At 46.2% G+C, this 27,165-nt stretch overlaps 1 protein-coding gene across 2 annotated transcripts in view; it reads left to right on the forward strand.

Annotated features, from left to right (window-relative positions):
• TRIM44 (TRIM family member 44) overlaps positions 1-15,723 on the forward strand; it is a 108,695-nt gene extending 92,972 nt beyond the window's left edge. The window contains exon 6 of one of the 2 annotated variants that reach the window (XM_045808499.2): positions 11,243-15,723. In XM_045808499.2, coding sequence (XP_045664455.2) covers positions 11,243-11,451 — 209 coding nt within the window. In that variant the 3' untranslated portion in view covers positions 11,452-15,723. The remainder of the gene's footprint in view (positions 1-11,242) is intronic. The other variant, XM_045808500.2, reaches the window with a different exon arrangement.
• Positions 15,724-27,165: the final 11,442 nt, after the last annotated feature.

Raw genomic sequence — 27,165 nt, forward strand, 5'->3', positions numbered from 1 at the left:
AAAGTCTTAGAACCCAAGCCTGTCTTAAGCACAGCTCACTGCTGGATTGCGAAGGGCGGGAAGTTGCCAAACGTGCAGCTGTTTTATAAGGAAGCCAGATGAGAACATTTCCTCCAGCAGATGAATTGGTTCTTCAGATTTCCTTGCCTGGGAAGGGCTGGACCTGAGCTTGCTTCTGCTTTGCCCTCAGTGACCCAGCATTCCTTGGACACACCCAGGCTTTGTCAGTAAGGCTTAGTCATTTGTAAGAGCAATCCTGTTTATGATACAGCATTTTCATCCACACCTGGTGCCCCTTGTGGTTATATGTGCCCAGTGATTGCAGTGACAGAAAAGAAATAGAGTCTGGGCTCACCTCATTTTCTAGAAATAAGCTGTCCGCGAGATGCCTGGGCAGTATCTCTAAGACCAGCAAGCTGCCCACAGTTAGCCTGGGAAGGCTTGGAAGTTTTCTAGAACAATAATTCCTTAAGGAGTTGTTTCGATAATTCACTTGGTGATTCATTCAAAAAATATTTGGTGAGGTTTCACTGGCACATTATCCAGTACTGGTGATGTGGCAGGGGCCAAAATACTCAAGGACCCTTAGCATCCCAGAATAACTTTAGGTAGTGACAAGTGCTGTGAAGACAATACAGCAGCCTGACCGCACAGTGCAGGGCTGAGGTGGCTGCTCGAGAGCGCTTGGTCAGAGGAAGCCTCTGAGAAGGTGACATTGAAGCTGAGCCTTGAATTGTTAAGCAGCCCGCCAGTCATTCCAAGCCATGAGGGGAGGGGCTTCTGGAACAGAACAGCATGTGCCAAAGCCTTCATGCAGGAACAAGCTCTGCTTATTTGAGGAGCAGAGAGCAAGCCGGCGTGGCCGGCAGGGGTTAGAGAGGTAGGCAGCGGCCAAATCATGGAGGGATATGGGGGCCATGAGCTTTCTTCCAAGGCTGTACGAAGCCATTAAAGGATTTTTAAGTGGGGCAGTGGCATAATCTTTTGCACATTTAAGAAGTATTACTCTGAATGCAGCTTGAAAACAAAACAGTAGTGAAGTAAGTGTAGAAGTAGGAAGACCAGTCAGAAGGCAGTGGCAGTCATCCCAGCAAGAGATGGTGGTGGCCATGGAGAAGCGGAGGGGACAGGCAGGGGACAGAACTTGCTGTGGACCTGATGGGATAGGCAGATGGTGCTTCTAATGTTTTGAGCACAATCGTCGGTGCATAGAAAGTACTGAATAAACTATAGGTGTTTACCGCCGATATTAACAAATGGCCTGTTACCAGACACCAAGGGAACAGACTCGGGAAGGAATCTTGAGCCCATTCAAATGACAGCATGATGCCCACAGCACCTGTGTGACATCACTGTTAGCTCTTCTCTTCTGTTAATAAATGGCATTCTTCGAGAAAATGGGGCTTGCAGGCTTGACGATGCATTCGGCAACCGAGATGTTGACTTCCAGTTAATCCCAATGCCATCTACTCACTCTATGAGTTTTAGCCCCGCTTAGGCTTGATTTCTTCATCTGTAACTGTAAAATGTATCAAGCACTTTTCTATGTACCAGGTACTACCCCAAGCTCTTCATATATATGGGTGTGCGTGTGTGTGTGTGTGTACGTGTGTACATGTGCGTGTGCGCCAAGCACTATATATACGCTCATTCCCACTTAATCTTTCCTGCAACTCTTCCAGGTAGGCACTAAATTGTTCTCATTTCCAGGTAGGAACATTGAGCCCACAATCCCACAGCTAGTAAACGGCAAAGCTGTGACTCAAGCCTAGGTGCTTCTAACTCTTAAATTCACATTTATAGCCCTCTGCGATGCAAGATAGTCACAGGAGGTCTTGAGAGTTGGTTTGCTTCCAGTTTCCAACTTCCGGACCTCAATTCAAGGTCACCGTAGGACTCAAAACTACTGAGAACTAATCTGAAATACTTAAAAAAAAAAAAAAAAGCACCCATATTCATACAGAGATTAGAGATTAGTGTCAAGTGTGTATTTATTTATTGATCCTTTCTCCCTCTCCCTTTGGTAACCTGTAAGATAAAGCAGCTGAGGCAACAGGAAATTTGAAGTCCAGCATTTTATTAAATCTTATGTTTAAGATTTCTGTGGAAGGAGGGGCGCCTGGGTGGCACAGCGGTTAAGCGTCTGCCTTTGGCTCAGAGCGTGATCCCAGCGTTACGGGATCGAGCCCCACATCAGGCTCCTCCGCTATGAGCCTGCTTCTTCCTCTCCCACTCCCCCTGCTTGTGTTCCCTCTCTCGCTGGCTGTCTCTATCTCTGTCGAATAAATAAAATCTTTAAAAAAAAAAAAAAAGAAGCTTATAAAAAAAAAAAAGATTTCTGTGGAAGGAAACTGCTTGAGAGAGATTGGATTTCCATTATTCACTTGCCAAGAAAAAATGAGAAAACTGGGTGGTAGGGGGAGGGGTTTCCTGAAGGTGTAGGGAGCAGGGAAGGTAAGCCATTGGGCTATTTTCTGCTTCTGGTTCCTCCACCCCCTGGAGTTGCCTGGGCTGTAATAGGAGTTTGGGAAAGGTTCCTTTCCAGCCCTCACCGCAGGCGGTTGTCAGGTGACATCCTGCTGTGCTGCAGGAAGGTAGGGAGGTTGAGGAAGGCCCACAGAAAGAGAAGTGTCCCCATGGCATCTCCCTCTTGAAGTTCAACAGGAACTCGAATAATAACATGGACATTATTTCAGAGAGGAGACACACACACACACACACACACACACACACACGCACACATATCATCCCCACAGACACTTCGCAACTGCCCAGTGTCAGCAAGGATGTGAGGAAAGGGGGCACTCTCATGACTATAAATCAGTATAAAGTGATTTCTCAAGGGCAATTTAATGATAATATATCAAATACCTGTAAAAGTACATCTCCTTTGCTTGTTGGAGAAATATCTGATTCTAGCACTGGGGAGGGAAATCTACGCGATGAGCCCCAGCATTTTGTAGTGCCCCAAGGTAAGGAAGTGCTCCAAACCAACCCCCCGCAGGAACCCCACGCTGACGCGGGTGTGTCTGCGGCCATGGGAACCGATGAAGAGAGCTCCCAAAGGCCAAAGCTGAAGGATTTGAGCAACAGTAAATAGAGTACTATTGGGTTATGACCCAAAGTGTAAAAATAAACATCCATGAGTCTACACTGATATAAGTAAACTATTGAATAAATAAAGGAGAAGAGACAGATCTCTTGTTCAGAAGAATTTACAATAATGTATGCAAATATTCTACCCTCCGTGATGGGGGAGAATAGTTCCTCACTTCATAAGTGTGGTTTGCTCAGAGTGACTGCCTTCCAAAACATACGTATAGGCAGCGGGGAAAGAGTAACTCCGGTGAGAAACGTTAACCAGCACAGCCTGGGCCAGGCGATCAAGGTCAGCCTCCGCAGTGCCAGGTCAGACTGATAGTGCGTGTCCTGGCTATGATGTGAGGAGGATGGCAGCGTCCCTCTGTAGTTCCCTCTCAAAAGGCCCGGAACCACGGCCTCATCAGGACAAAAACATCAGACAAATCCCAACCAAGGGACACTCTACAAAACTCCTGCCCAGTACTCTTCAGAACCATCAAGGTAATCAAAAATAAGAATCTGAGAAACTGTCACAGCCAAGAAGAGACCAGGGAGACGTGAGGACTAAATGTAGTGTGGTTCTTGGGTGAAATCTGGCCCGGCATGAGAGCATCAGGGGAAAACTAAGGAAATCTGAATAAAATACAGACCTTAGTAAATGCTAGAATACCCATATTGGCCCGGCATGAGAGCATCAGGGGAAAACTAAGGAAATCTGAATAAAATACAGACCTTAGTAAATGCTAGAATACCCATATTGGCTCACTGTAACAAACATACTTTACTAACATAAGACATTAATAGTAGAGGAAACGACATGTTGGAACCTCAGGGCTATCTTTGTAATTTCTCTGTAGATCTAAAGTTGCTGTAAAATTAAAGTTTATGACCTGGGCATTTCCCTTCCTACTCCCTTTGGAAATAATTAAGGATGAACCTAAGACTCATCCACGTAGATATGTGTCACAGAGGTGTGGGTAATAAGTGAAAAGGTAGAAATAATTTAAATGTCCAGTAGTGGGTACGATAAGTCCATACAATTCAATCATGAATCACAATCTTATAGAAATATATTTCTTGATAAGGAAAGGTATTTATGATTGCTAGTTGAATAGAAAAAGCAGATTCTGAAAGAGCCTGTAAAATACATATTTTTATATATGCATGAGGGGGTATAGATAAATATATTTCAGTGTGTTAATGGTAATTATCACTGATGCATAATGCTGTGGATTTTTCTTTTCATGGAAGCAGTACTTGCTTGTTACAGAAAGTACAGATCAGCAAAAAATAAAATGTGACTTTCTGAATTTAAAAAAAAAGGCTGGAAATGATTCCATTACAAATCCAGCAGCAGCAACAGGAGACTCAGTCCTGAAGAAGGCAGTTCTGGGAGCAGATGGGCGTTGGCAGGCTAGCAAGCCTGCCTGTTACTTCCGTTCAAGTGTCTCTTTATAGATGTGCACTGCCTGAACAGAGCCTCTGGTGCCCTTCCACGGAAACAGGCCACCACCCACTTCGCCCCTGTGTGGTGCAGGTAGGGGAGCCACCTGTAAAAGCAGTAAACAGGTTGCAAGATGTGTGGCGATCACGCTTGGCAGTGCGGTTCAGTGTGGACCCGAGGCCATGCTGGAGCGCCAGGCCTCTCTCCGAGGCGCCTACATGGGTCTGTAAGGCAGAGGCAGCTGGAGAGCTGAGGGACAAACCCAGGGTCTGTTGCCTTTTCCTTCTGTAGTAATCCTGTCATTACCTAGATTGTTTTGTCTCAAAAAGAATTTGCGTGTACCTTCCATCTCATTATAACAACCCTTGGAGGTAGGTATTACTGTCCCATTTTACAGGTGAAAAAACTGAGCCTTGGAGGACTTAATGGCTGTCACTTATTGACTGGGTAAATGGGGGTGGGGAGGCAAAAGATACAGGCCATGTCATACCCCTTACACAAGTCTGGTTTCTTCTGGGTGGGTTCTGGAGTCTGTATAATCTAGACCCACCATTAGCAGCTGTGTACCGAGAAGTTGTGCACCTTTGCTTGGCCTCACTTTTCTCATCTGTAGAATGCAGATAATAATACCCACCCAAAAGCGCCTCTTGGGGGTTAGTGAGATTGTGCGTATAAATTGCTTAGCATGGTGCACAGAACGTTAAGTCAGCCCTCTGTGAATAATGGTTATTATTGAAGAGAAGGTTCATAGGATAAAGTAGAATGCAATGTGGAGAGAAGGATCCTTCTCCCTGTCTTTCCTGTGATTTGAAAAGGAAGATGCGGGGCACCTGGGTGGCTCAGTCAGTTTAAGCGTTTGCCTTCGGCTCGGGTCGTGATCTCAGGGTCCTGGGATCGAGCCCCACATTGGGCTCCTTGCTCAGCCAGGAGCCTGCTTCTCCTTCTGCCTCTGCCCCCTCCCCCTGCTTGTGCCCTCTCTCTCTCTCCAAAAAAAAAAAAAAAAAAAAAAAAAAAAGAAGATGCGGCCAGGCTGGAGCCACCTGAAACTTTTTTTAAGACCCACGAGGAACTGAGGAATCTTGGGCCTTTTGCTCCCCACAGGCTTTTGCTCTTGGCTCTGTACGAGGTCCTGATCAACCTGATGTTTGGGCCCCGCCAGAGAAAGGAGTGAAAGGACCTGGAACGTTTAGGCCAGCCTTCGGATTGAGTTGGAGGGGAACAGGGGGAAGGACACACAACAAAAGCAAATGAGAGCCGTGAGTTAGCTCGGCATGTGTGTAAGTCAGAAAGGAGCTTAGCTTTTGTCTGGTTTGGAATCTTCCTAAATTTTACTTGTAATGCAACACATCCTGATTTCCCAGAGTCACCAGCAAAGCCAGGACTAAAACTTTGAAGTCCTTTCATGTTTTTCTCAGTTAACCCAGGATAAAGGGAGGACATTTCACCTTATTTTATATTTAGACCTTACTTAATTCCGTAGGTGGCTGCTACAGATTTAAGTTCTGATTCCTTCCAGCACCATGACCCCCTCACTGGCACGCTGGGCCGCTGGGGCAGGTGACGGGGGACACAGAAGTGGCAGTTCTGCTCCATCTGGTGGGGGAGTGTCTCTGGGTCGGGGCGGGTGGTCCATCTCCGAGGGCAGACTGACCTCACGCCTCCCGGCACTGGGTGGCCACAGCCTCGGATGGTGAACGGACACTGCCCGTGAGCTCCTTGCCAATACCTGCATGGCTTCATTCTTGGAGAATACTAAATCTGTCTTTTCGAATCTAACCTTCTCCCTGTTGATACCTCTTAATTTCTCTATCCTCTTGAGTTGAATAATCCTTTTACAGCAATAATGAATTAATAAATAGCCAAAGACTCAGCAGATAGGAGTGATGCCAAATCAAATTAAGTTGTATTATATTCTCAGGAAAAGAAACTATTAAACTTGCGAGGTCAGAGTGCCTTCCACCTCATTTATTAACGTCCTCTCATAAGCTGCCATCTCTGGGGAGGAAGTGGAAAGGTGAGCTGCCTATCTGTGTGGACTAGCTGAAAAATTGCCAGGCAGGGAAACACACATCCATCGCAGCCGCTTTATCAGCAGGTGTTTGGGCGCTGGATGTGATGGGGGCTGTGGCATACCTCTAACAGCTCCCTCAATTTCTCAAGATTCCTCATGCGACAGTGTGCCAGCTGTGGGCCACAAGTGTGACACAGTGTGTCAGCTGGCTGCTGGCTGGGGCTCCCTAGTCCCATCCCGCCCCCTCCCCCCGCAGCTCCCCCCACCCCAGCCCTGGCCAGGGCAGTAGTAAAAGGCACACCACTCTCCTGGTCAGGGTTTAGGAGCTCTCTGTTCCTCAGCTAAACTTTGTGTTCTTATACCCCCCAAATTTACCAAAAATTACATGTCTCCTTGTCCATTTTAAAGTTCACTCCTAAAATTAACACATCAAGTATAGATAGTTGAAAAGGGTGTGATAACTGACATGTAACGTGGTATGAGCTTTACTATGTTTTTGGCAAGCTTTGGCACTGCTTATTAAATGCACAGGCAAGATTCACTGTATAAGCTAATTGGCAAAGGTTTTTGTGGTCAAACCATGCAGCCAGATCAGTCTTGCCTTCTGTCAGATCCAAGTCTGATTTCATTTTTTTCAACTCAAATAAACTTATTAGTATATACCTCATGACAACCATCTGACTTCTGAATCTGAATTCTTAGGTCTGTGGACAGACGGGAGCACACAACCATGCCAAGAGTTTATTGATTGGGCAAAACAAATATTTCTTGCCCTGTTCTCATAGGACTCCTCTTAGAAGGAAGGCATTTTAAAATTGTCCCCCGGTAAGATTCAGGAGGGGGAGAGGTATGCATTTCTTTTCTGAAAATGCAGTAGAGTGATTGTGAAAGCGGGAGTGGCTGCAGAGAGCACGTATAGATCACGGGCATGTTCTTGGAAAGGTCAGTTTTAAGAAGGAGTGTATATGGAAGTTAAGGGTCTGGATGTGTATTTCCTTAAGATTACATGTGCCCAAATGCCCCCTGGCAAGTCATTATGTACCGCAAGGATATGCGCCAGCTTTAAATCCACTGCTCCTAGATACGACAGCACTCTCAACCTCCGTCAGTCTGTGACTGAGGCCAGTCAGGTAGGCTTCACTCAGTGTTTGTCCTCACCAGGGTTCGGCAGAGACCTGCCAAGTGGAAGGGTCAGAGCCACTGAACTCAGCCTTTCCTTCTATTCAGTACCTGTATTTCATTTGGTCTGGAGTTGTCCTTAAAAAACAAAACAAAACAAAGCACTCCCCAAGCAAGCAAAGGAGCACTGTTGCTCTCCAGAAACCTAAGGGCGTTCGGGGATAGGAACACATTTGCTCTGGAGGGTAGTGTTTCGGGTGCCAGGACTAGGAATATTGAAGAAAAGTCAGGAGGAGGTGTTGATTCAGGATAAGAAGGACGGCAGGTTATAATGCATGAAGTAAATAGCACTTTCACAGTAAACCTGTAAGACAGAAGTACCATGAAGAGACTGAGATGCAGAGAGGCTGAGTAACTCACCCAAGGTTCCACAGCTCATTAGTGCCAGAGCAGAGATTTGAACCTAGTTCAGCCTTGGTGACCTCAGAGCCATTATATAATACTGCCTCTCTCATTGGTAAATACCTACTACGGAGTGGGCTGCCTTTCTTTCTTTCTTTTCTTTCTTCCTTCCTTTTCTTTCTTTTCTCTCTCTTTAATGAAGTTTTTAAATTTTAATTCCAGTATAGTTAACAGGAATGGGCTGTCTTTCTAACACCCTTAGTTCATTCTCTAAACAGCAACAGTGACCTCAACGACAACACAGTAGAAAGAATTTCAATAACATCTCGAGTACTGATCCAATTATAAATCTAAATGTGGCCGGTAGCTGTTTCAGAGGAGGATGGCAAGTAGCTGAGGTAGAAGGCTGTGTTACTTCCCTTGGAGAAAGTAAAGACTTTTATGGACTATTTAAGATAAAATCTTATGAACACAGACCAGCTTATATACAAAGTGAAGAAGCATTCAGGAGATGCTATCTCATACTAATTGTGTTGTGTAACCCTCCAGGAGAGACCACACACAGGGTGAGCAAAGTTCTGGGTTATCCATTCACTTAAGATCCTTTTTCTTCTTCATTATTGTGAAAAACAGTTTGCTAGTTAATTATGAAAGCGAATATGCTGTATTTGAAGATGCTAATTGTGGGAAAAAATTCTCTCCCTCCCCATTTCTCTTTCTCTCTTCCTTCCTCTCTCCTTCCCTCTCTCTCCCCCTTCCCCCTCCCCTCTCCCTCCTCCCCCCCCCTTACTAGGCTGTAAAGTCTGTGGGGGCAGTTACTATGTCTATCATTCATTGTTGTGCCTACATCATGCCTAGCACCTAGTAGACAGTCAGTAAATGTTTAGCAAATGAAAGAATCAGATACGCCAGAATCCCAAGATCTCAAACTTTTGAACTGTGAGATGAACTATATCAGACTCAAGAACAGATCTCTTTGAGGGTCATGAGAAAAGATTTTATCAGTCAGGACTTCTGATCTTTTCCCCAAGCCAACTCTACAAGTCTGAGAGTAAAGAACCTGGCAACTAGGAAAGCACTTAATTTATTCTCAATTTTGTTAAACGCAGTTTGGGGGGAAGGGTTGTTGACCTTTTTGAGAATATGATGAAAATTGTGGCCTTTCTCAAACAAAGGAACACACAGACAAAATTTTGTGTACAATTTAAGTAGGTTCATGAACTCTTTAAACTATGCATCTCAAGAATGCTAAGAAGTGAACGGCAGCTTAAGGAAAGGGCACAGTCATCATGCTAGACCTCTCGTATTTGAAGGAAAATTGACAAGAGAACAATAAGAGCTTGCTTTGGATATAATACCAAAGGGGAGAATATGGCGCCAGTTCCAACTGTGCCTTGACTCTAGTGAGACACTTTTATAAAAGACCCTTTGTTCCTTTTGGGACAGATGCCACCAAACACTGCTTTTTTAATGACAGTCCACTGTCCAGTCCTTCCCAGCATGCACCCTTCATTGTGTGATTGGACAGCAGGCAGGAAGAGGGAATGGAAGTAGGGCAGAGTGTTGGATCGTGAAGGTTGCTGAGTGGGTTCTTTGGGCTCCTAGAGTACACCGGCATTCATTTCAGGCTCCGTGTCTTGGAATGTTCTCACCCTTAGCAGAAGTATTGCAAGTCTGCTGCCTGAGATATTTTCCCTTAAAGTCTCTCCCAAATGGATGCAAGAAAGCAGAATTTATATAGACATAGATAGTCCCTTGTGAGATCAAAAATTTCTAGGTCATAGCTGGGAGCTGATGCACCCCAGGCCTTCCCTCTTCTCCAGGTCCTGTCCCTACCAGAGGAAGGAGATTTTTCCTCCCTTCCAAACACCCTCACTTGATTACGTCAGACTTGATCCAGCCAGAACTCATCCTTGAGTTTTAAGGACACAGACCTTACTGGTGACTGAGAATTTTCTATCTCAGCTTTACTCTCTTCATCTGCGAAGTGGGAATAACACCACCAGTCCCTGTGTCCTGGGATCGTGGTGAGGAGTGGTAGAAAGACTGGGTGAGGAGCACCTAGCTCAGTGTCCCTGACACACAGTTAGCACTTGATCAAGTTGGCTCTTACTCTTTTAAGGACAGTGGCCTCTAGAAGTGAACGAGAAACTGGGCAAGTTCGGTACGTTTGACCTTTTCAGTGTGCTCGCTTCTGCCCGTCCCTGTTTGGGCCTGCCTTTTCCCCACCCCAGTCCCTGGATCAGCAGTGCTCTCTCCTAGGACCAAGCCAGGGAGGCTCTAACCTTAGGCACCCGAGGTCCTGGCAGTGCCTCTGGGACTCAGCTCACGTTTTGGCCACTGAAGTATTACTGACATTTTGGACACCCTGGTCTGGGCAGTAGTGACTGACTATTCCTTTCAGCTCCCTCATTCCCTCTCTTCCTGTTGTTTTGATATCTCACTCCCATTTTGAAAACAACGATTTATTGAACACTTCTCTACTAGTAACACTAATACTTCTCTACTAATCCTAGTGCTGGAGCTAATAAACAGTGTTGCTCCTTTTTTACTCTCTAGCTGGAGGTAGAGGGGAGAGTAAATAGCAAACAATGTATAGGATGTGACAAGGACAATTAATGAAATAAAATGGAGAGTAACCAGGGAATCCTACTTAGATAGAAGACCTTCTCTAAAGAGGTGACATTTGAACCCTGTGGCTGTCCTGGGCAGGAATTGAAATCTTGGCTTGATTCCAAGTGAGAACCTCTGTTGGGAGTGCCAAGCCGTAGCTTCTCCTGTTTTTCCCTCCTAACAATAGAGAGTTCAAGGCTAAGGGGAAGTCAAACTCCTGATTTTTACCAGCTCTTTATTTTGTCAAGTAAGCTTAAAAACTTTATGATCCTCGCCTGTGCTTTTATGGATATTCACTTACCACGTACCAGGCATTGTACATTTGACATGTGTCCTCTGATTTAATTCTCTAATAACCCAAGGAAGTAGATCTTATTATCAAAGTTATCCCTGTAGTCAAATAAAGAAACCAGAACTTAGAGAAGCTAAGTCACTTGCCCGTGGCCAGCAGTGGTAGGGTTAGGACTGGGATCCGGGTAGGTCTGAGAACAGAGCCTGTGTCTTCAGCCAGAAGACTAAGCTGCCCCCTTCTTGTGATGTCTTAACTCACCTGGTTCTCCTTTCCTCTGCAGCGGTGCCAGTGAAGAAGAGGACACATGAAGGCTTGCCCTCCCCCGTGGAAACTCATCCCTCCCCCCTGTGTGTATGTGACGGCGTGTATGTAGCGGCTTCTGCGTTCTGTGAAAGCTGCCCAGCAACAAACGTACTTCCACCGGATCCATGCCCAGATCCACAGCAGGCACATATCTCTCCAAGGGATGACCGATCTTATTGTGACTGACTGTGCTTTTCGTTCTCTTGTTGTGGTAGGTCAAGAAAAAGTGCCCCTATGATCAACCAGGAACAGTTAATTAAGAAGCATCCTTCAGGTAGTCCCTCAATGGCTGCTTTGAACTTACTCAGGAAAGCCAGCCCCCGTGAGATTGTATACCCAAAGAGCATCACTTTATCTGGAAGGATCTGGAATAATCTTGAAGGGCAGTCAGAATTGTCTCCCTACCTGCTACTAAAACCCCACTTTATTTATATTGAAGCATGAAATAGTGGGGGGCACAGTAGGGCCTTGTAGATAGTCTCTAAAAGTCCAGTTATACATTTGTGAAAATGTGGCTCCATGAAGTAAGATGGGTGGCGTGAAGACGGGGTTGGAGAAGGAGTTAAAAGTTCGAAATACAGGGATATTTTTAGTACATGAGGTTATCCAGCACTTCAGATCCATAATTCAGTGCTGTGGAAATGAAAAAAATGATTGAAGAGGTAGAAAGGAAATGACTTTAAAAAAAAAAAAGGACCAAAGAGATCTGATTAAAAGTTGAAATCAGTATTTCTGAACTCAAATTGCCTGAGTTTCCAAAATAGTCACTAAAGGATCTGACGGAACCTGAATTATTTGGGTGAATTCTGCCAGTTTTCTGGGTCTTGTCACAACATGAAGGCTGGGATGTGTATTACCAAGTGAGAATTTTCAGTGTAGGTTTTTGTCACCCCCGCTCCAGCCCCCTTGGCCTCATTTGGCTTAAATGCAGCGTAGGGAGAGTTCTCGTCACTCTGGTGTGCTGAATCAAGCCCCATCTCCCAACAGGTATACCGTCCTTTCCCTCCAGCTGGAACCCTTCTTCCCATGGCACCCCGACACAGGCCTTCAGCCCCACCCCCACACTCAGGCTCTCCCCTCTCAAGTACCATGAGCAGAGATGCACCACGGTTTGGCTTCCAGCCTTTCCCCCTTGCCAAGTCACATTTCCTTACAACCAAGTTTTCTCCTCCCAGGTAAGCAGCTATTACCAGGGAACACCAACCTGCCAGTTAAAGAGCCTGCATTTTCTGAAACATCAGTTTTACTGAAATGGTTTGTAGTCGAGGGATGACCTTATTTTTAGATAAAACAGCTACATTATGAAATAGAGTGTTCATACACACAGTTAAGATAAAATGGGACACTTCACAGGGAATTCTTATTTGCAAGTGGGGTACATGTTCCCTGTCCTCTGCCTTTAGTGGTATTTTGGTGTTCACTTCCGAGAAGTACAATCGCTACTGTATCCACGCAGCTGACCAGGGCCTAGACCCTTAGTCGCCCTCACGGGGAGAAGCCCCTCTCCTGCTGCCCGCCTGCCTGTGACCTGTGTACCCATCTCAGAGCGTTAGGGCCAGCGGGTGTGTGCGTGCATGCAGGATGGTTCTGAGGCAGAAACAGTACTTTAGGAACCCTGTCTATGTCATTGTTCAGTCCTGTGCGTGCTATAAAATTCTTTGAGGCCAGGAAGCTACCAGGTGTATATGCTTCTGGGTTAAGATTATCTTAGCTCTCTAAATATGTTAGGATGTTAGGACTGAGAGTGCTTTGGGCTATTTAAAAAAAAAAAAAAGTATTTTTCTCTCAAACTGGTGGCCAACAAATGGCTCAGACTGTTTCTCGGTGCTTTACCTATCTGCCTGCAAAGACTGGAGAATTTGGCATACCACTAGTTACAACCCCCAACCATATCCCACAGAACTATCCATAAAGAAGGACCAGGGGCCACTCTTATAAGAGTTTAAAAGCCAGAAGATGAAGAAGACTTTAGGATCTGGATGCTTGTGTTTGTCTTTCCCCAATAATTATTGTTTAATCTCCAAATAGCAGCCTTATCTTCACAATGGACAGACCATTGGCTCCTCCCTTCCTGATTGTATGTTATTACTTAAAATCAGTATTTGGGAAACCCAGGCATTTATGCAGTGGATATGAACAGAAATCTAAAAATACATGCCAGCTTGTCTCAATATATTATCATATCTCTGTGATCCTCAAGGAAAGCACTTTTGCTTTTACTTAAGATTTCAGATTTGCTTTATGGGCTCCTGCTGTCTCCAGCACCTGATAAAACTTTAACCAGGGAAGCATTAAACACGGCACAGCAGCTTCTGCCCCGGCTCCTGAGTCCCCGCCAGCAGCATTTAGCGGTGTAAGAACCGGGGTGCTTCCTGCCGTGGCACCAGCTTCCCCCAGAGCTGGAGCGCGCTGCTCGGCCCTAAGTGCCAGCAGGATGCGGCTTCCCTCCTGCCAGGTCAGTAAAAGTAAGAGAGCTCGGAAGCTCACCAGCTGCAGGCTCCAGGTTTGCAGAAGTCCCCGGGGAGAAGTCATCAAGGGCGGCAGGTAATGAATGTCTCCAGAATGAATTGGGTCCTCACAGCAATCCCTGGCTGCTTTCCAAATCTGGGTTCTCTGGAGGCTGAGAGTGGGTTTGTCCTTTGATTTGGTGTCAAGAAATGCAGGGCAATTCCAAGAAGTTCTCTTAGGAGTCTCAGCTCTGACAGCCCAGGAGGGGAAATGACCTGTATTGAGGACCAGCTGTGAGCTGGGCCCTGTATTTGGCCCCCATTTGTTAGATGATAGAACAGATGTGGAGTAATAGAGCCCCTTGCCTTGAGTGACACAGCTAGGAAATGCTGGAGCTCTCCCTCACTTCATGGTGGTCCGTGGTACATCTACAGTCCGGAGGAAGGAAAAGGCTTCCGGTTCCCCCACTGCAGTCTGACTGTCCCACCTTATGGATTCGTTTTCAAAGTTACATTTCATGGCTACCGTTTGGGCTCAGAAATGGCATCGAGGTGGCCTCCCTCTTCCACCTTAGCAGGTATATGAAGTATACATTGCTAACTTGAGCTTGCCCCCAGGAGCTGGGGCAGCCTTTCCTTTTTGGTGCCATTCCCCATAAATAGTGTTTCTAGGCCTTCAAGAGTATAGAAGTTCTCAGAAATAATAAAAGCAGAGGGTGTTCTGCTCTCTAAGTTTATCCGAAAATGTCTGGTGCTGCAATCCTACAGAACAGGAAATCTTCAGATTTGAGCCCAGCCAGTGCTGTGCTCTGAGAGGCTGTGTTAACTCCCGAGTCCAGTGAATCTGGACTTTCCTGCTGACAGCTGATGTGTGTATGTGCGCACACGATATGCACGCATATGTGTATACACACACACGCATGCAGTTTAAGAACTAAGGGGAATTCAGAGCAGCCGCTCGTTGCCATTACCCCTGCAGAGGTTTCTGCCAGCCCTGATCACAAGCGTCCCCAGATAGTCGGAGCCTCGGTGCTTGCTTACAGGGTGCTTATGAGAGCAGCCCGTTGGCGAAGGTTGTCAGCTCCTAAGCCACCGTGGCAGCCCTGAGGGGACTTGCCCAGGCCTGCTCCAGTGTGTCTAAGGGTTTGGGAACTTTGGTCAGGCCTGAAGGCACAGCTGCTGAGTTTATGACTTGTGGTTGTGGCAGGGCATAGGAAATCCCCTCGCCCACCTAGAAAATATTCCCTTGCCAATACCCGAATTCCATACTCACACAATGGCCGCTCAGTACATGCTTTGTAATGAGAACATCGGTTGCATGTTTACTCTGTGCCTAGCACATCTGAAATTTTCTATTTAAAACACAAATCTCATTATGAATGACCTCGGCCCAGCCTTAGGGGAGAAAGAAGGCCCATAGGGGAGAGTTGAGATCTCGTTACTGTTGCCTCTACCCAGCAGCATTCTGAAGACCCCACCCCAGCCCATTCCGAGACCCAGAGGCCCAGGGGACCTGCCTGGTAGAACAGTAGCGTTGGGAACTGAGAACACACCCGAAACAGCAGAGCAAGTGCCAGAGCAGGAAAAGGAAAACGAATTAAGACACTTGTGGGCATGCTGGTGCACAAAATGCCACAGAGCCCATGCTGGGCTTGATGTGACCTTGAGGGGACAGTAGATTGACATTAATGGGAGTCAAATCTGACCAGTCTTTGTACAGTGACAGGCCACACTGCATGGGGGTGGGGGGACAGCCGACAAACCCATTGTCCTCTGCCTGTTTTCCCGTGCACAGTCACATTCCCTCCTTAGTCACCTTCCCCTTTCACCCTTCATATTAAACAAGGGAACACTTGATCTTTCAAGGGAATTACACATTTGAGTTAATGTTTCAGTATATCATTTTCATACTGTAAATTATTTTGTAAGAGAGATTTACCGCTATCCCAGGATGTTTGGACTCCGCACCCCTGTGCATTTGGAAATCAATAAACTATTACTGGAAATGCCATTTGTCTCTGAGAGTTGTGAACACAGGACCCTGCTAGGCGTAAGTATTCATGATGACCTCCGCTCTTAGCTGTGGTAATGCTGGGGATGATGGTGCTTGGTTATTAGATGCAGGACGCTCGCTTACTCCTGACGTCTCTGAGCGACTTAGGAGATCTCTGGGAGGGGCACGCGAGCACACGTAATGTCATCGTTATTTAGAGAGATGTTTTCTCCTCAAAGTAAAACAGTCTCTGCCTAGGTTAAGATTTCTGAGAAAAGTTAGATTATAACCTAAAGAATACTTGATCCTGAATGATGTTTTCAAATAACATTAAAGCTTTACCATTTGGATTAACCAGATTTTATTTTTTATTGTATTTTCTAGAAATAAAAACTCTTTGTAGGGCAAATTACAGGTAGGCCAACAAAATCATCTTGGTGGAACGTTAGAGCTACCCATTTGCGATGATTGACACAGAGATAGAATCGAGCTGTCAATGAAGCAGTTCCGGTCCAATTTGTCCCAAGAGGACCAGAGGCTGCACTGAAACCAACAGTCCTATACACGGAGGGAAAATGCAAAAACCCAAAGATAGTAGATGGATGCGTGAGCCAGAAGGCGCCAAGTCCTGCCTTAAGGCCTTGAAATTCACTGCTTAAAACCCACCCTGACCTTCCCTCCACCCAGCAGGTATGTCTGGAGGAGCCGCGGTTTAGGAACACTGCTCTAAATTTCCTTCGAACAAATCTGTCTCCATCAGACCTCGTTAGTTAGCCGGGGACTGTGTGAACTTCGGAGAAATTCTCCAAGATGAGCTGAGCCCGCCACTGAAGGTCAGCCAGTGAGCCACACGGATAGAGCCCGGACAGCAGACTCTCTGTCTCCTGGAGCAATCATCAGGCCCTCCTTCCTCCCTCCCCAGTGTGGCTGAGGCCACTTCTGCCTGGGGGCGGGGGTGGGGGGGTGCCAAGCCCTGGGGCACTCAGAGTCTCAGTGTTTTAACAAACCACAATGTGTTTGGAGGTTTTCTTCCCTATTGCCTGGTGCCAGTATCTCAAGGCCACATCCCATTGCCCCAGGCCTTTCACATTTTATTGTCTTCCCCTCAGAGCTACAACTCCCTATTTTGTTTCATTGATCTTCTCCTGGTCCAACTTACAGGTGGCCCCATTTCCTTTATACTCCTAAAAGGGAGAAATTGCAGTCTGTCTGGAATATCTCCTGGTCGGTACCTACACCCAGCACAAAGCCAGGCTGCCCATTTTAATCAGAGAAGAAAATGTCACAGGAAAAGGCAAAAAACCAAAAGATAGCTCGAAGTCAGCAACTGGCTGCGCTGGGTACGTATCTGTACTTAAATACTGCGATCTCCAGGGTTAAATCCTTTTGTTAATTCTAGCTACCATTTAGGGAGTTCTTTCTCTGGGCCAGGCGCTGGCCTAGTTGCTTTTCACATTATCTCACTGAATTCTCGGAGCACTGATATTACCATCTCCCATTTTACTGCACAGTTACAGATTTAGAGAGTTAACTACTCTGCCCAAGGTCACATCCTCAGAAACGGGAAGCCAGGATTTAAATCTGGCTCTTAACAGGCCTTGCAACCCCTGCTCTTGATCTCTCCTTCCCAGCGGCATGGGGTCCACCTTGGATTGGTGACTAAACATACACAGCATGGCCCTGGGGCAGAGGACTCGCCCTTTGTGTTAGGCCTTGCTTGGTACGACCTACAAAGTACTGGGTATAGTAAGGATGGCAGGGAAATCCTCTTCTGACCTGCGACTGCACTTTCGGAGGGAGAGAACTACAAGATTTTCTGTGTCTCCTTTATTCCAAGGCCATAAATAATGAAATCACCAGGAGAGGCAAAACCATGGCTTCTGCCATAGTCTTCGAATCCCCAAAGTCACCAACTCTGACATGGAGTCTGTCATTTAAGTAAACATTGTGAAGACGGCTGCCATAGCCTGACATGGGGCTAGCTTCATATTCTTGGAAAGGGACTGCAGAAGGAGCTTGTCTATGTTATAGTCCACTTCCTGGGGGTCACCATCATAGGCACAGCCCACAGTGCACCATTGGCCTCACAAACCTCACGCCAGTTCGGGGACTCAGCAGCAACTCAGTTACCTGTGGCTCGGCCACCTGTGAGCTTCCCCTCGCCTTATTTCCATAACAGGAAACCAAACAAGGGCATGGAATATGAGTAATTGAGACCGAAACTGGAAAAATCTGGCCCCTCTGCTAGACCCATTCGAAAGATCATATCAGGCTCTGCCTGGTTGAAATAAATACCATGAAGCAAATACGTAAGAGAAAGTCCATACATCTCCCCATCAAGCCCCTTCTCAGAAACTATTCCTACATCACACACAATTCTACATGTTTGAGGATTTCCAAGCCTACAGCAGATGAAATGTAAGGGTGAGGAAGACTTCTAGAGAAAACTCAGGTCAAGAAGGAAAAAGAGCAATAGAGAGGACAAAAAATTTTATGTATACCGAAGAGCTCCAAAAGCACTGTCTTTAGGAAAGCGATTCGTGCCAAAAACAGCTCCGCACACAGCTCACCACCTAAAGGGGATTGTTGCGTTATAGGACAGTTTAACCATATTCAAAATGATGACCCTGCGGGTCACACCTGAAGAAACGATGCTCAGAAGGCAAGAATTTGCATATCAAACATTTTAGAAGTGTTTCTATCACAAATGGTAGAAAACAACACAAAACAAATACCTTTTAGGGGTGAAAAGCAATAAACCTCTGACCATCCAGAGCCTGTAGCTAAACAAAACGAAACAAAAGCATCCCCCTACCTGAGGTTTTATTGTTCCTTGAGCCTCTTGTGTTTAGAGAGGTTTTCTCGTAGCTTTACAAGTGACTTTCATGCTACAGTGCTTTGCATACAATGGCATGAACAATGGAAGTGCCAAGCTTCCAATGTGATGAATAAAACCAATAACCAGAGTACAGGTCAGATTCTCTTACAACAAATACTGCTACTATAAAAATCACTTAAGCATCCCTGTTATCTCTAAGGCCCTGTCAATTGCCCATTTATTTCAAGCAATAGTCATTACAACAAAATTGGGAGTATAATAAAAAGAAACTGGACCCTCACCACAAGTTAGGTGTAACACAATTTAACCTGTAATAACAGATTCTCCCTTGTATTTCTCCAGTTCTTTGCTGCAGGAAGAATAACCCTTGTGTAGACCTGATGCCAGCCTGGGAAGCTGGTGTTTAGTAGTCGTTGCTAGGAGAAGAAAACTCAGAAGCAAAGGACACACGGAGTTGTGTGGCAAGCCCTCTCTAGGGAATTCGGTCTCCGGGGCCACTTTTGACCTTAATCCATGCTGGAGCCATCAACCACAGAGTCGCTTGCTTCTAATAGTGATGTAATGCATATATTAAGCCCTGGAATGAAGACATGAATCATTTCCCACGGATCATTGAGCACTTTGTGGCAACCTGGCCCTGCTCTGATGACCCTAAGATAAAGAAATCCAGAAGCATGCGACTGGAACCATCCTCTCTCCCATGATGCACTGCTGTCAACACTGCATAATTGTAAAAGCACACACCACATTGATTATATATAGAAATGGTCTAAGTTAGCTGCATTCCGTTTGGTACACAGGCAAGAATTTTTCCTTGCCTATCCATCTTTTGCTGGTGGCAATGATGAGTTTTGTCATTTGCTACACTTTTCCCCTTCCTTCCTTCCTTCCTTCCTTCCTTCCTTCCTTCCTTCCTTCCTTCCTTCCTCCCTCCCTCCCTTCCTTTCTTCCTCCCTCACTCCCTCCCTCCCTTCCTCTTTTTGTCACCCTCTTCCTTTTACTTATTTATGGCTACATTGCACCCAACATTTTGTAACACCCTTACCACAGATGGGATTAAATCGCATTTCACTTCTGAATAGTAAAATCAGCAATACGATGAGCAGCGGGGAGGAAAATTGTCCACCTTTTCCCAACGTTATAATGCCTGGCTTGGACCCCAGATTCATCTCATACTCTGAAGAAGTTCATAAACTCTGGGCACCGCTCAGCTTGAGGAGCGGGCAGTATCCCCTCATACGCCATTACAGAATGTGGAAGTTACGCCATTACAGAATGTGTTCAGCTCTGCTTGCTTTCTCCCCCAAGCCAGAGCGTAGTTAAACATTTACACCTCCCAGGCCAGGAGACCAGGTTAAGAAGAGCTTGGATACTTCACTTGGCTCTTGAAAACATCGAGTCCAAGTGTGGTTCTCTGGCTTGAAGGCGGCTGTTTGCTGCCTGACCATTTTTATGAGGACATCCAGAGATTGCAGGTATAATTAGGAAATAATTTTTCTCTATTTGGTTTCTCCCCACATATTTGGCCTTCTGGGGCCTTTTGGACCCAGTTGGATGGCTATATCCTGGTATCAAACTCAGACTATTCCAAATGGAAAGAACCATGACAGAGGAGCAAGGTTGCTCTTTGGCTTGGCAGTGGGGGGGGGGGGACACACATCAGTGGGGTGGTTGTAGGGGGAGGGCATGATAAACCACTAGTTAAGAATAAAAACGGGCATTTTCTCAGCACTTAAACCAATTTCCCATTTGCTAATAGGTGGGTTCTGATCTATTTTCCCTAGAAAATACTGGCCTGTCTGATCAAACAAGGGCATTCCTTCCGAGATCATACCTTGCGCACTTATAACCAAACTATACTTGCCTGTTACTTTACTCAAAACTAGGTTTCCTGTTAAGCCCCCTTCCCCACCTCTGGCATAAGGACAAGACATGGAGAGGAAAAATTAGGTCACCTGGGGTCCGCTGTTGCATATGGCTTAGTGGTGTAAAGAAGCCGCAATTTCTAGAAGTGTCTGTCTTTTGCCATTTCTGGGATGGTGACAAAATCCATCTGGAGTGTTTATGCTCCTCTTGATAGCCAAGCCATAAGCTTGCTTTTATATTGTGCTATGAGGTCAGCCGCTGCCCTCAGAAAAGACAATTTCACGATGACTTACTTCCTAACAATCACAGGAACAGCCTCATGAAGACATGCAGACCGCTGCATTCCTTCGGGCCTGGCGCATTGTCAAATGGCAAACTTAGCAGAGCAAACGAGAGCCCTGGCCTGGCTCACAAGGCTGTCAGAAGTGATCCAGAGTTCAGGCTTCCCCCTGCCTTTTATCCTCCCACCCTCCTTCCTCTCCGCCACCACCTCCTCTCCTTCCGGTCTCTCCATCTGGAAACCATGAGCCTCGTGGATTCCAGACGCAAATTCTCAGATTTCAGATGTTTGGGAAATTTCTCTGCGTGGGTCATTCTTCAAGGGTAAGCGAATTCAATTTGGGAGGGAAAACAGCTGAGACCCTTCCACAGAAAACAAATAAGGTGTGGTGCGTATCCATCCTCTCTGCCAACTCGGCTCCAAACTCACAACAATGTCTAAATTCAGAAAAAGTATTGAGATCCCTCCTCCACCTCCGGGAGAGAATAGAATGAAAAAAACAAAATCTCCACTTATAAAGTCATACTTTTCTCCCTTGTGAGGTTTAAACACAATTGCCATCAGCTAATACGACATAATTGATTTTGTGTGTGTTATTGGGGAAGGGAAGGGTCTCTGGAGGGTAGACCTACCAGGGAAGGAATGAAGTGAAAGCTAAAATGTAGCCAAAATTGTTAGGGAGATATTGTTAACATTACAAACCACTTAACCCCAGTGTCGAATCTCCAGGAAAAAGCCATGTGTGGTCTTGGGGAAATGAAATGAGCTTGCTCTTGAGACTGGGTCTTAGAAGCAGACGAACTTGGTTCTGGTTCTAGCTCTGCCTTTAACCAACTGCGAGTGGTTAAATGAACAGCTGGATCTTCAGGGCTCAGTACAGCACCTGAACGTGGTAAGTAGCGGCTTGTGATTACTATTTATCCTGATGGCCATGGTGCAGCAAAATGGGGTCATCTCAGAAGATGGAGCCTGCCCCAGGTTGCCCCACACTGGCTTCTCTGCTCAGCCACTTCGTAGCCCTCGCTACCACACCCACCCAATTACACTTGCAAAGCAGTTATATGCATTTATTTGTTCATACAGTTACTGACTCTAACTTTTCGAAGGGTGTGTTGTTTGTTCCCTGCCGCATTACTGATGCTGACAAAATTGCCTCCTGCAAAATAGTTGTTTGAGAAATACTTGTGGACTCGTGACTCACATCATGATAGCATTCATTTCCAGAGTCATTCCAGAGATTACATCTTGACGCAGGAAACTGGGAGCCGCCCTTAGCTACATCTACGACCACAGGAAACAGGCTTCCTCGAAGAATCCCCAACTCTCCTTCCTTCTTTCTTCTTCCTTCTTCCTCTCCATGACTCTGTGTGTGTGTGCACATGTGTGTGTGTGTGTGCACGTATGTGCACGTGCTGGGGCTATGCCAGGAGAACTGCACTCATACACAGACTCGATGGAGAGCAGCGATTCCCCAAATGGTTTGGGAAATATTCGTGTATCCCCAAAATTCATACGTTGACATTCTCACCTCCAGGGTGACCGTATTAGGAGGGAGTATTTGTGGAATAATCAGGTCATAAAGGTGGAGCCCTTATGAATGGGATCAGTTCCCTTAGAAAAGGGACCCCAGGGAGCAGGCTCCCTTGCCCCTTCCTCCACGCGAGGACGCTGTGTAAAATCAGCAGGCTGCCCCCAGGAGGAGGCCCTCACCAGGACCTGACTGTGTTCTCGGACTTCCAGCCTCCAGAACTGTGAGGAATCAAGCTTTGTTGATAAATCATCCAGTTTACGGTGTTTGGTTTTAGCAGCCCGAGCAGAGGGAGACCACAAAGGCGCATGAGCCGTGAAACAATGCGCTGTAGTCGAGTAACTTGGGAAGTGGACCAGGAGGCCACGCAAAGTTGAACTGGTTTCTTCCCCGTGGGACTTCTCAGACCTTTTAATAATCAGGGAACGTCCAGAAGGGGACAGGGTGTGGTTTTCTGGTGTTCCTGTAACAATGATAGAAAACACAGATTTAGAGAGGTGTCCCAAAGACCTCATTTTACTGGTGAAAAAACTGAGGATGGAAGAGAGTAGAGACTTGCCTAAGGTCATATGGCTGCTGGGGGACCTGAGTTCATATCCAGATCTGGCCACTATCTCTCAGGAGAGAAAGTCTGTTTCGTGACTCAAGAGCCCACATTAGAACATTCTGGGAGACACCCTAGGCTTCCTTCTTTGATACTAAAGGGAAGCATGCTTTCCACGGGCTGGCGTGTCTCGTCTTAGGGCTTGCACAGACATGAGCGTTTACCACAAGTAAATGTTCTTGTGAGAGCGGCACCATCTGGAATGTGGGGTGCAGCCCTGGCAAGCTGTGGTTCTCTCTCTCTCTCTGGCTCTGGCTCTCTTCCTCCACCCCTACCCCCACCCCCACATCCTGAGGAGACTGTTGTGATGAATGAAGACGGCCCTGGCCTGCCTGCCTAAGACGTCTGGCCCCACAGTGCCCCGGGCCCAGGGTGAAGGAGCTCAGGATGCCTTGTCCTTGACAGGCCTCTTCATTCCAGCTGAACAGTCACATCCATTTTCTGAGGCGTAAGTTCGCTGAAAATCGGGAGTTTGTGCTGGCCTCTAACAGACTTGAGCATGGGCCATTTTTGGATGCCTTCTCTGGCACTTAGCATCAGGTCAGTGGCAGCAGCATGGCGCTGGGATGTGCCCGAGAGAGGGAGCGTGTATAATACCAGAGGGAAATGTGGGTATTTATAGACATACCCACTGGAGGCCACGCCCCCCACCTGCATACTACACTCAGAAGCAAAAAGCCCTGACCCCCTTTTTAGAAAAGACCATTGAGCGACCATCTGTTCTCATTCCAACATCCCCTTTTGGGGCTTCCCACCCCCACCCACTTCCAAATGGCTTGCAATGTATTTCTTCCAACTCCACACAATTGTCTCCCTGAAAGGAATTCTTAGAAGTGCGGTTTTCCATGTCACTACAACTTTAGTGAGATTTCTACACACACCGCCCCCCAACAGAATGGCCGTGCATCAGTTGCAGTGTGAGTGTGTATCAACAGGCTGGTGATTTAGTCGTGACCCTCTTCTCTTCCCTCTACAGAAAGTGTGCGTGGCACCCTCCATGCGGTTGCGGGCTGTCTTGGACAGAGTTCATGCCCGTCCGAGGGAAGAGGAGACGCAGGTGGTATTTTCTTAGGAGATTAGTAGATCCCCTGGACTGTAACAAGAGCATTTAGCAATGGCAAGGAAAAAATATCCCCACTTGCCGGGACAGCTGTCTTCCCTCCGCCTCCTCTTTCTCAGCCCTTTCCTTAGCCCACTCTGACCCTTTCTTTCCCAGGGACAAAGGCACATCTTCCAGAGGAGCTCATGGACACAAGCATGCCTGGAAGAAGCCAACCCCCGAGTGGTCCCCGGTTCTCCTCGTGACATTTCATACTTACAGAGGGACTCTGTTGCTAGGAATGCACAACACCTATGGCCTTGAACTGGATTTACCCACCATCCCGTTTCTTGTCCTCTCAGCCTGACACAGCAGAACAACGAGACAGACAGTTAATTTAATGGAGGGGAAAACCACGGCAACCAGCTGTTTGGCCGAGGTTAAAGAGAACAACTACAAAACTGATTGAATTATGCATCTGAAAAAGAGGTTTTGTAGACACAGCTGGAGTGAAATCCTCCTGTGACCTTGAGCTTAAGGTCCTTGTATCAACACCAAAGTCAAAGATTTGTCAATGAAGACTCAAGATGGCGATACTTCCACTGATGAGCTTCCCATTGGCTTCTTTTCATGGACAAGTTCACTATGCCTTTTGCTCAAGCTTTCTCTTCCTGAAATGGAGATGGGTTCTCTTTTGAGTGAAATAATGGATCAGAAAGCCTGGGCCTCACATGTATTAAGTCACTTTATTTATTTTTTTATTTTTTAACGATTTATTTATTTATTTTAGACAAAGAGCGAGCACAAGCAGGAGGGGCAGAGGGAGAAAGAGAATACCAAGCAGACTCCACTCTGAGTGCAGAGCCCAATGTGGGGCTCCATCCCAGGACCCTGAGATCACGACCTGAGCCAAAACCAAGAGTCAGATGCTTAACCGACTGTACCACCCAGGTGCCCCTAGGTCACTTTAAATGAGTAACTTACATGCCCTGTGTCTCCATTTCCCCATCTCTAAAATGAGGATGATGATAATACAACCTGCCATACTGAGTTGATGAGATAATCAAATAAGATAATGCATGAAAAGCGCTTAATATGTAGTGAGCCCTCAAGAAATAAAATAGTTACGATCAATATTAGCATTATTATAACAAATCAGTTGATGAAGTATAAAAAGATTTTTGGAAGGAAATTTGGTGGTATCCAATCCCATTTCTAGAAATCTCTCTAGCAAAGAAATATGACATATATATAAAGCTTTTTGCATAAGAATGTTCACGTAGCATTGTTTCTAATGGCAAAAATGTGGTAGTGGCCTAAGTGTCCATCAATTGGATAATAGCTAAGAATCTCAGAGTCCATCCGTGTAGAGAAACACTCTACCGAAAATTGAGGGTGGGTTTCTCACTGCCCACTCAATGCAGCCAACAGTGCTTTTGAAAATCACCAAGTCCTCCGTGTTTAGATTGGCAATCACAGCTTTCCTTCCTGCAATCACAGAACATTCTCGGGATGCTAATGAGATGATGATTTTGTTTTACTGGGAAGAGTGGATTTGCATCACTCAAGCCAAACTGAAGAGGCACAAGCTCTGAAGAGGAAGGGATTGAGGGGCTTGGTGGAAAGATACACTTATGCCCAGCGCAACCCCGTCTTCTTCCTGTGACCTTCAAGTCATGGGACCACAAGGGTGGACCAGATGAGTGAAGGCCCTGACTCCTGACCATTGGAAACCCTCCTTGGAGCTTTCTGCCGTGAGAGGAGGAAGGAAGAAGACTTCATCTGCTCAAGCATGTTAAAGCAGGGAAAGTGGAAGGACTCTCCCCATCCCTCGTGGCTCCCTACCCCCACCCCGTGGCTTATCCCCTGGGGCTTACCAGTTCACTGCAGCCCAGACCACGAGGTTGGTAGTTGACCTGGCACCTCAGCCACTTTGCCACTCTCCAACCTCTGTGCGTCCGAAATGGGCTCCGCACTCCGGCTCTGATTTCTACCAGCCAGGAACGCTAATCAAGATTCTCTTCCTCAAAACGAGAGCTGTGCTCGCTTCATCTGAGATTCTTGCTTTGTTTGGGTTTCTTCTGTCCCTCCCCGGGCTGCTCTCTGCTTCTTTTACCCTGAACTCCATTTTCCGTGCAGAGGCAGGCCCCATTTTATTTTGGTTTCATGAAAGAACAGGAAAGAGGTCAGACCACAGGAAGGAAAAGCATTGTCATTCTAGGCAGAGTCCACCTGCCATCATGGTGGTCCCATTACATATATGGTTGAGCACTCCGCTTAGACTCTGACCCTTCAGAGTCCTCCCTCCCTCCTTGCTTTGGAGAGGCAGAATGAAAAAGCTGGAGAGAAAGCTTCTGCCCCACTGGAAGTTACAATATGCAACCAACAATGAGTTTGAAAGCGTCGTGAAGAACAGTGCTACATTTTACGTGCTGTTAGCGATGAAGGGTGAGCTGGTGGGACAGATTCAAGCTCTAAACTGCCCCAAAGGGAGATTATGATCCCTGGTTGCCCCTCAAGAACTGTTGTTCTCCATTGTAAGCCAAGTTCGACCTTTCTTCTTGCCCCCATTTTGGCACACATTTTGATGAAGAGTGACACCTAAAAATAAATTAAGGCAACACTGAATCCTTGGAATTTCGGCTCTCCTGCCCTGTAGCTAATGTCCCCATTAATAGGAGCCAGAGATCGCATTTGCCCATGCAGTGCCAGATGAGGCCAGCAGGGGTCTGACATTAGTTGCTTTTAACCCACAATGATTGACTCTGTACGGTGATGGCTAGATGAAGGAACTTCAAGTGAGAAGCTAACAGCCTTGGTTTGAAAGAGCCGAACCCTTAAGTATAAATAGAGCAGCCATTTCTGTAGGAAGACTATAAACAGTTCATCCCACAGGGCATTGATTTTTCCTTATCCACAATGAAGTGCCTGATTTAATCCGGTTTTCATGTTTACCCGAAAAACACATTCATAAAGGGAGCTACTTTAATCGAGGAACCTGGACCATCCAGATTTCTGTCTGAAACAATCCACAAATGGCTGTTGAAGTCCCTAAAGAAGATGTGGTGAGGCCCAACATTGTTGTTAACAAAAAAAGGATCTAAAAAAGCAAATTAAATGCCTCCAATTTGTAGATACCGTTGTAAAGAAAAACATGAATTTAGTCTTTCTGGGTCGTTTTGAAGTTCGGTATTTTAAACAATGAGTTTTTACAATTTCCTTGAATACATTTTTATTGTGGATGACTAGTTGTGATGATTATTAGTTACAATAATTATGAAATACCTAAGGACAGGATTGTGCT

This window comes from Ursus americanus, chromosome 24, assembly GCF_024610735.1.
Source record: "Ursus americanus isolate L20-20 chromosome 24, mUrsAme1.1.p, whole genome shotgun sequence".
Classification (NCBI taxonomy): Eukaryota; Metazoa; Chordata; class Mammalia; order Carnivora; family Ursidae; genus Ursus; species Ursus americanus.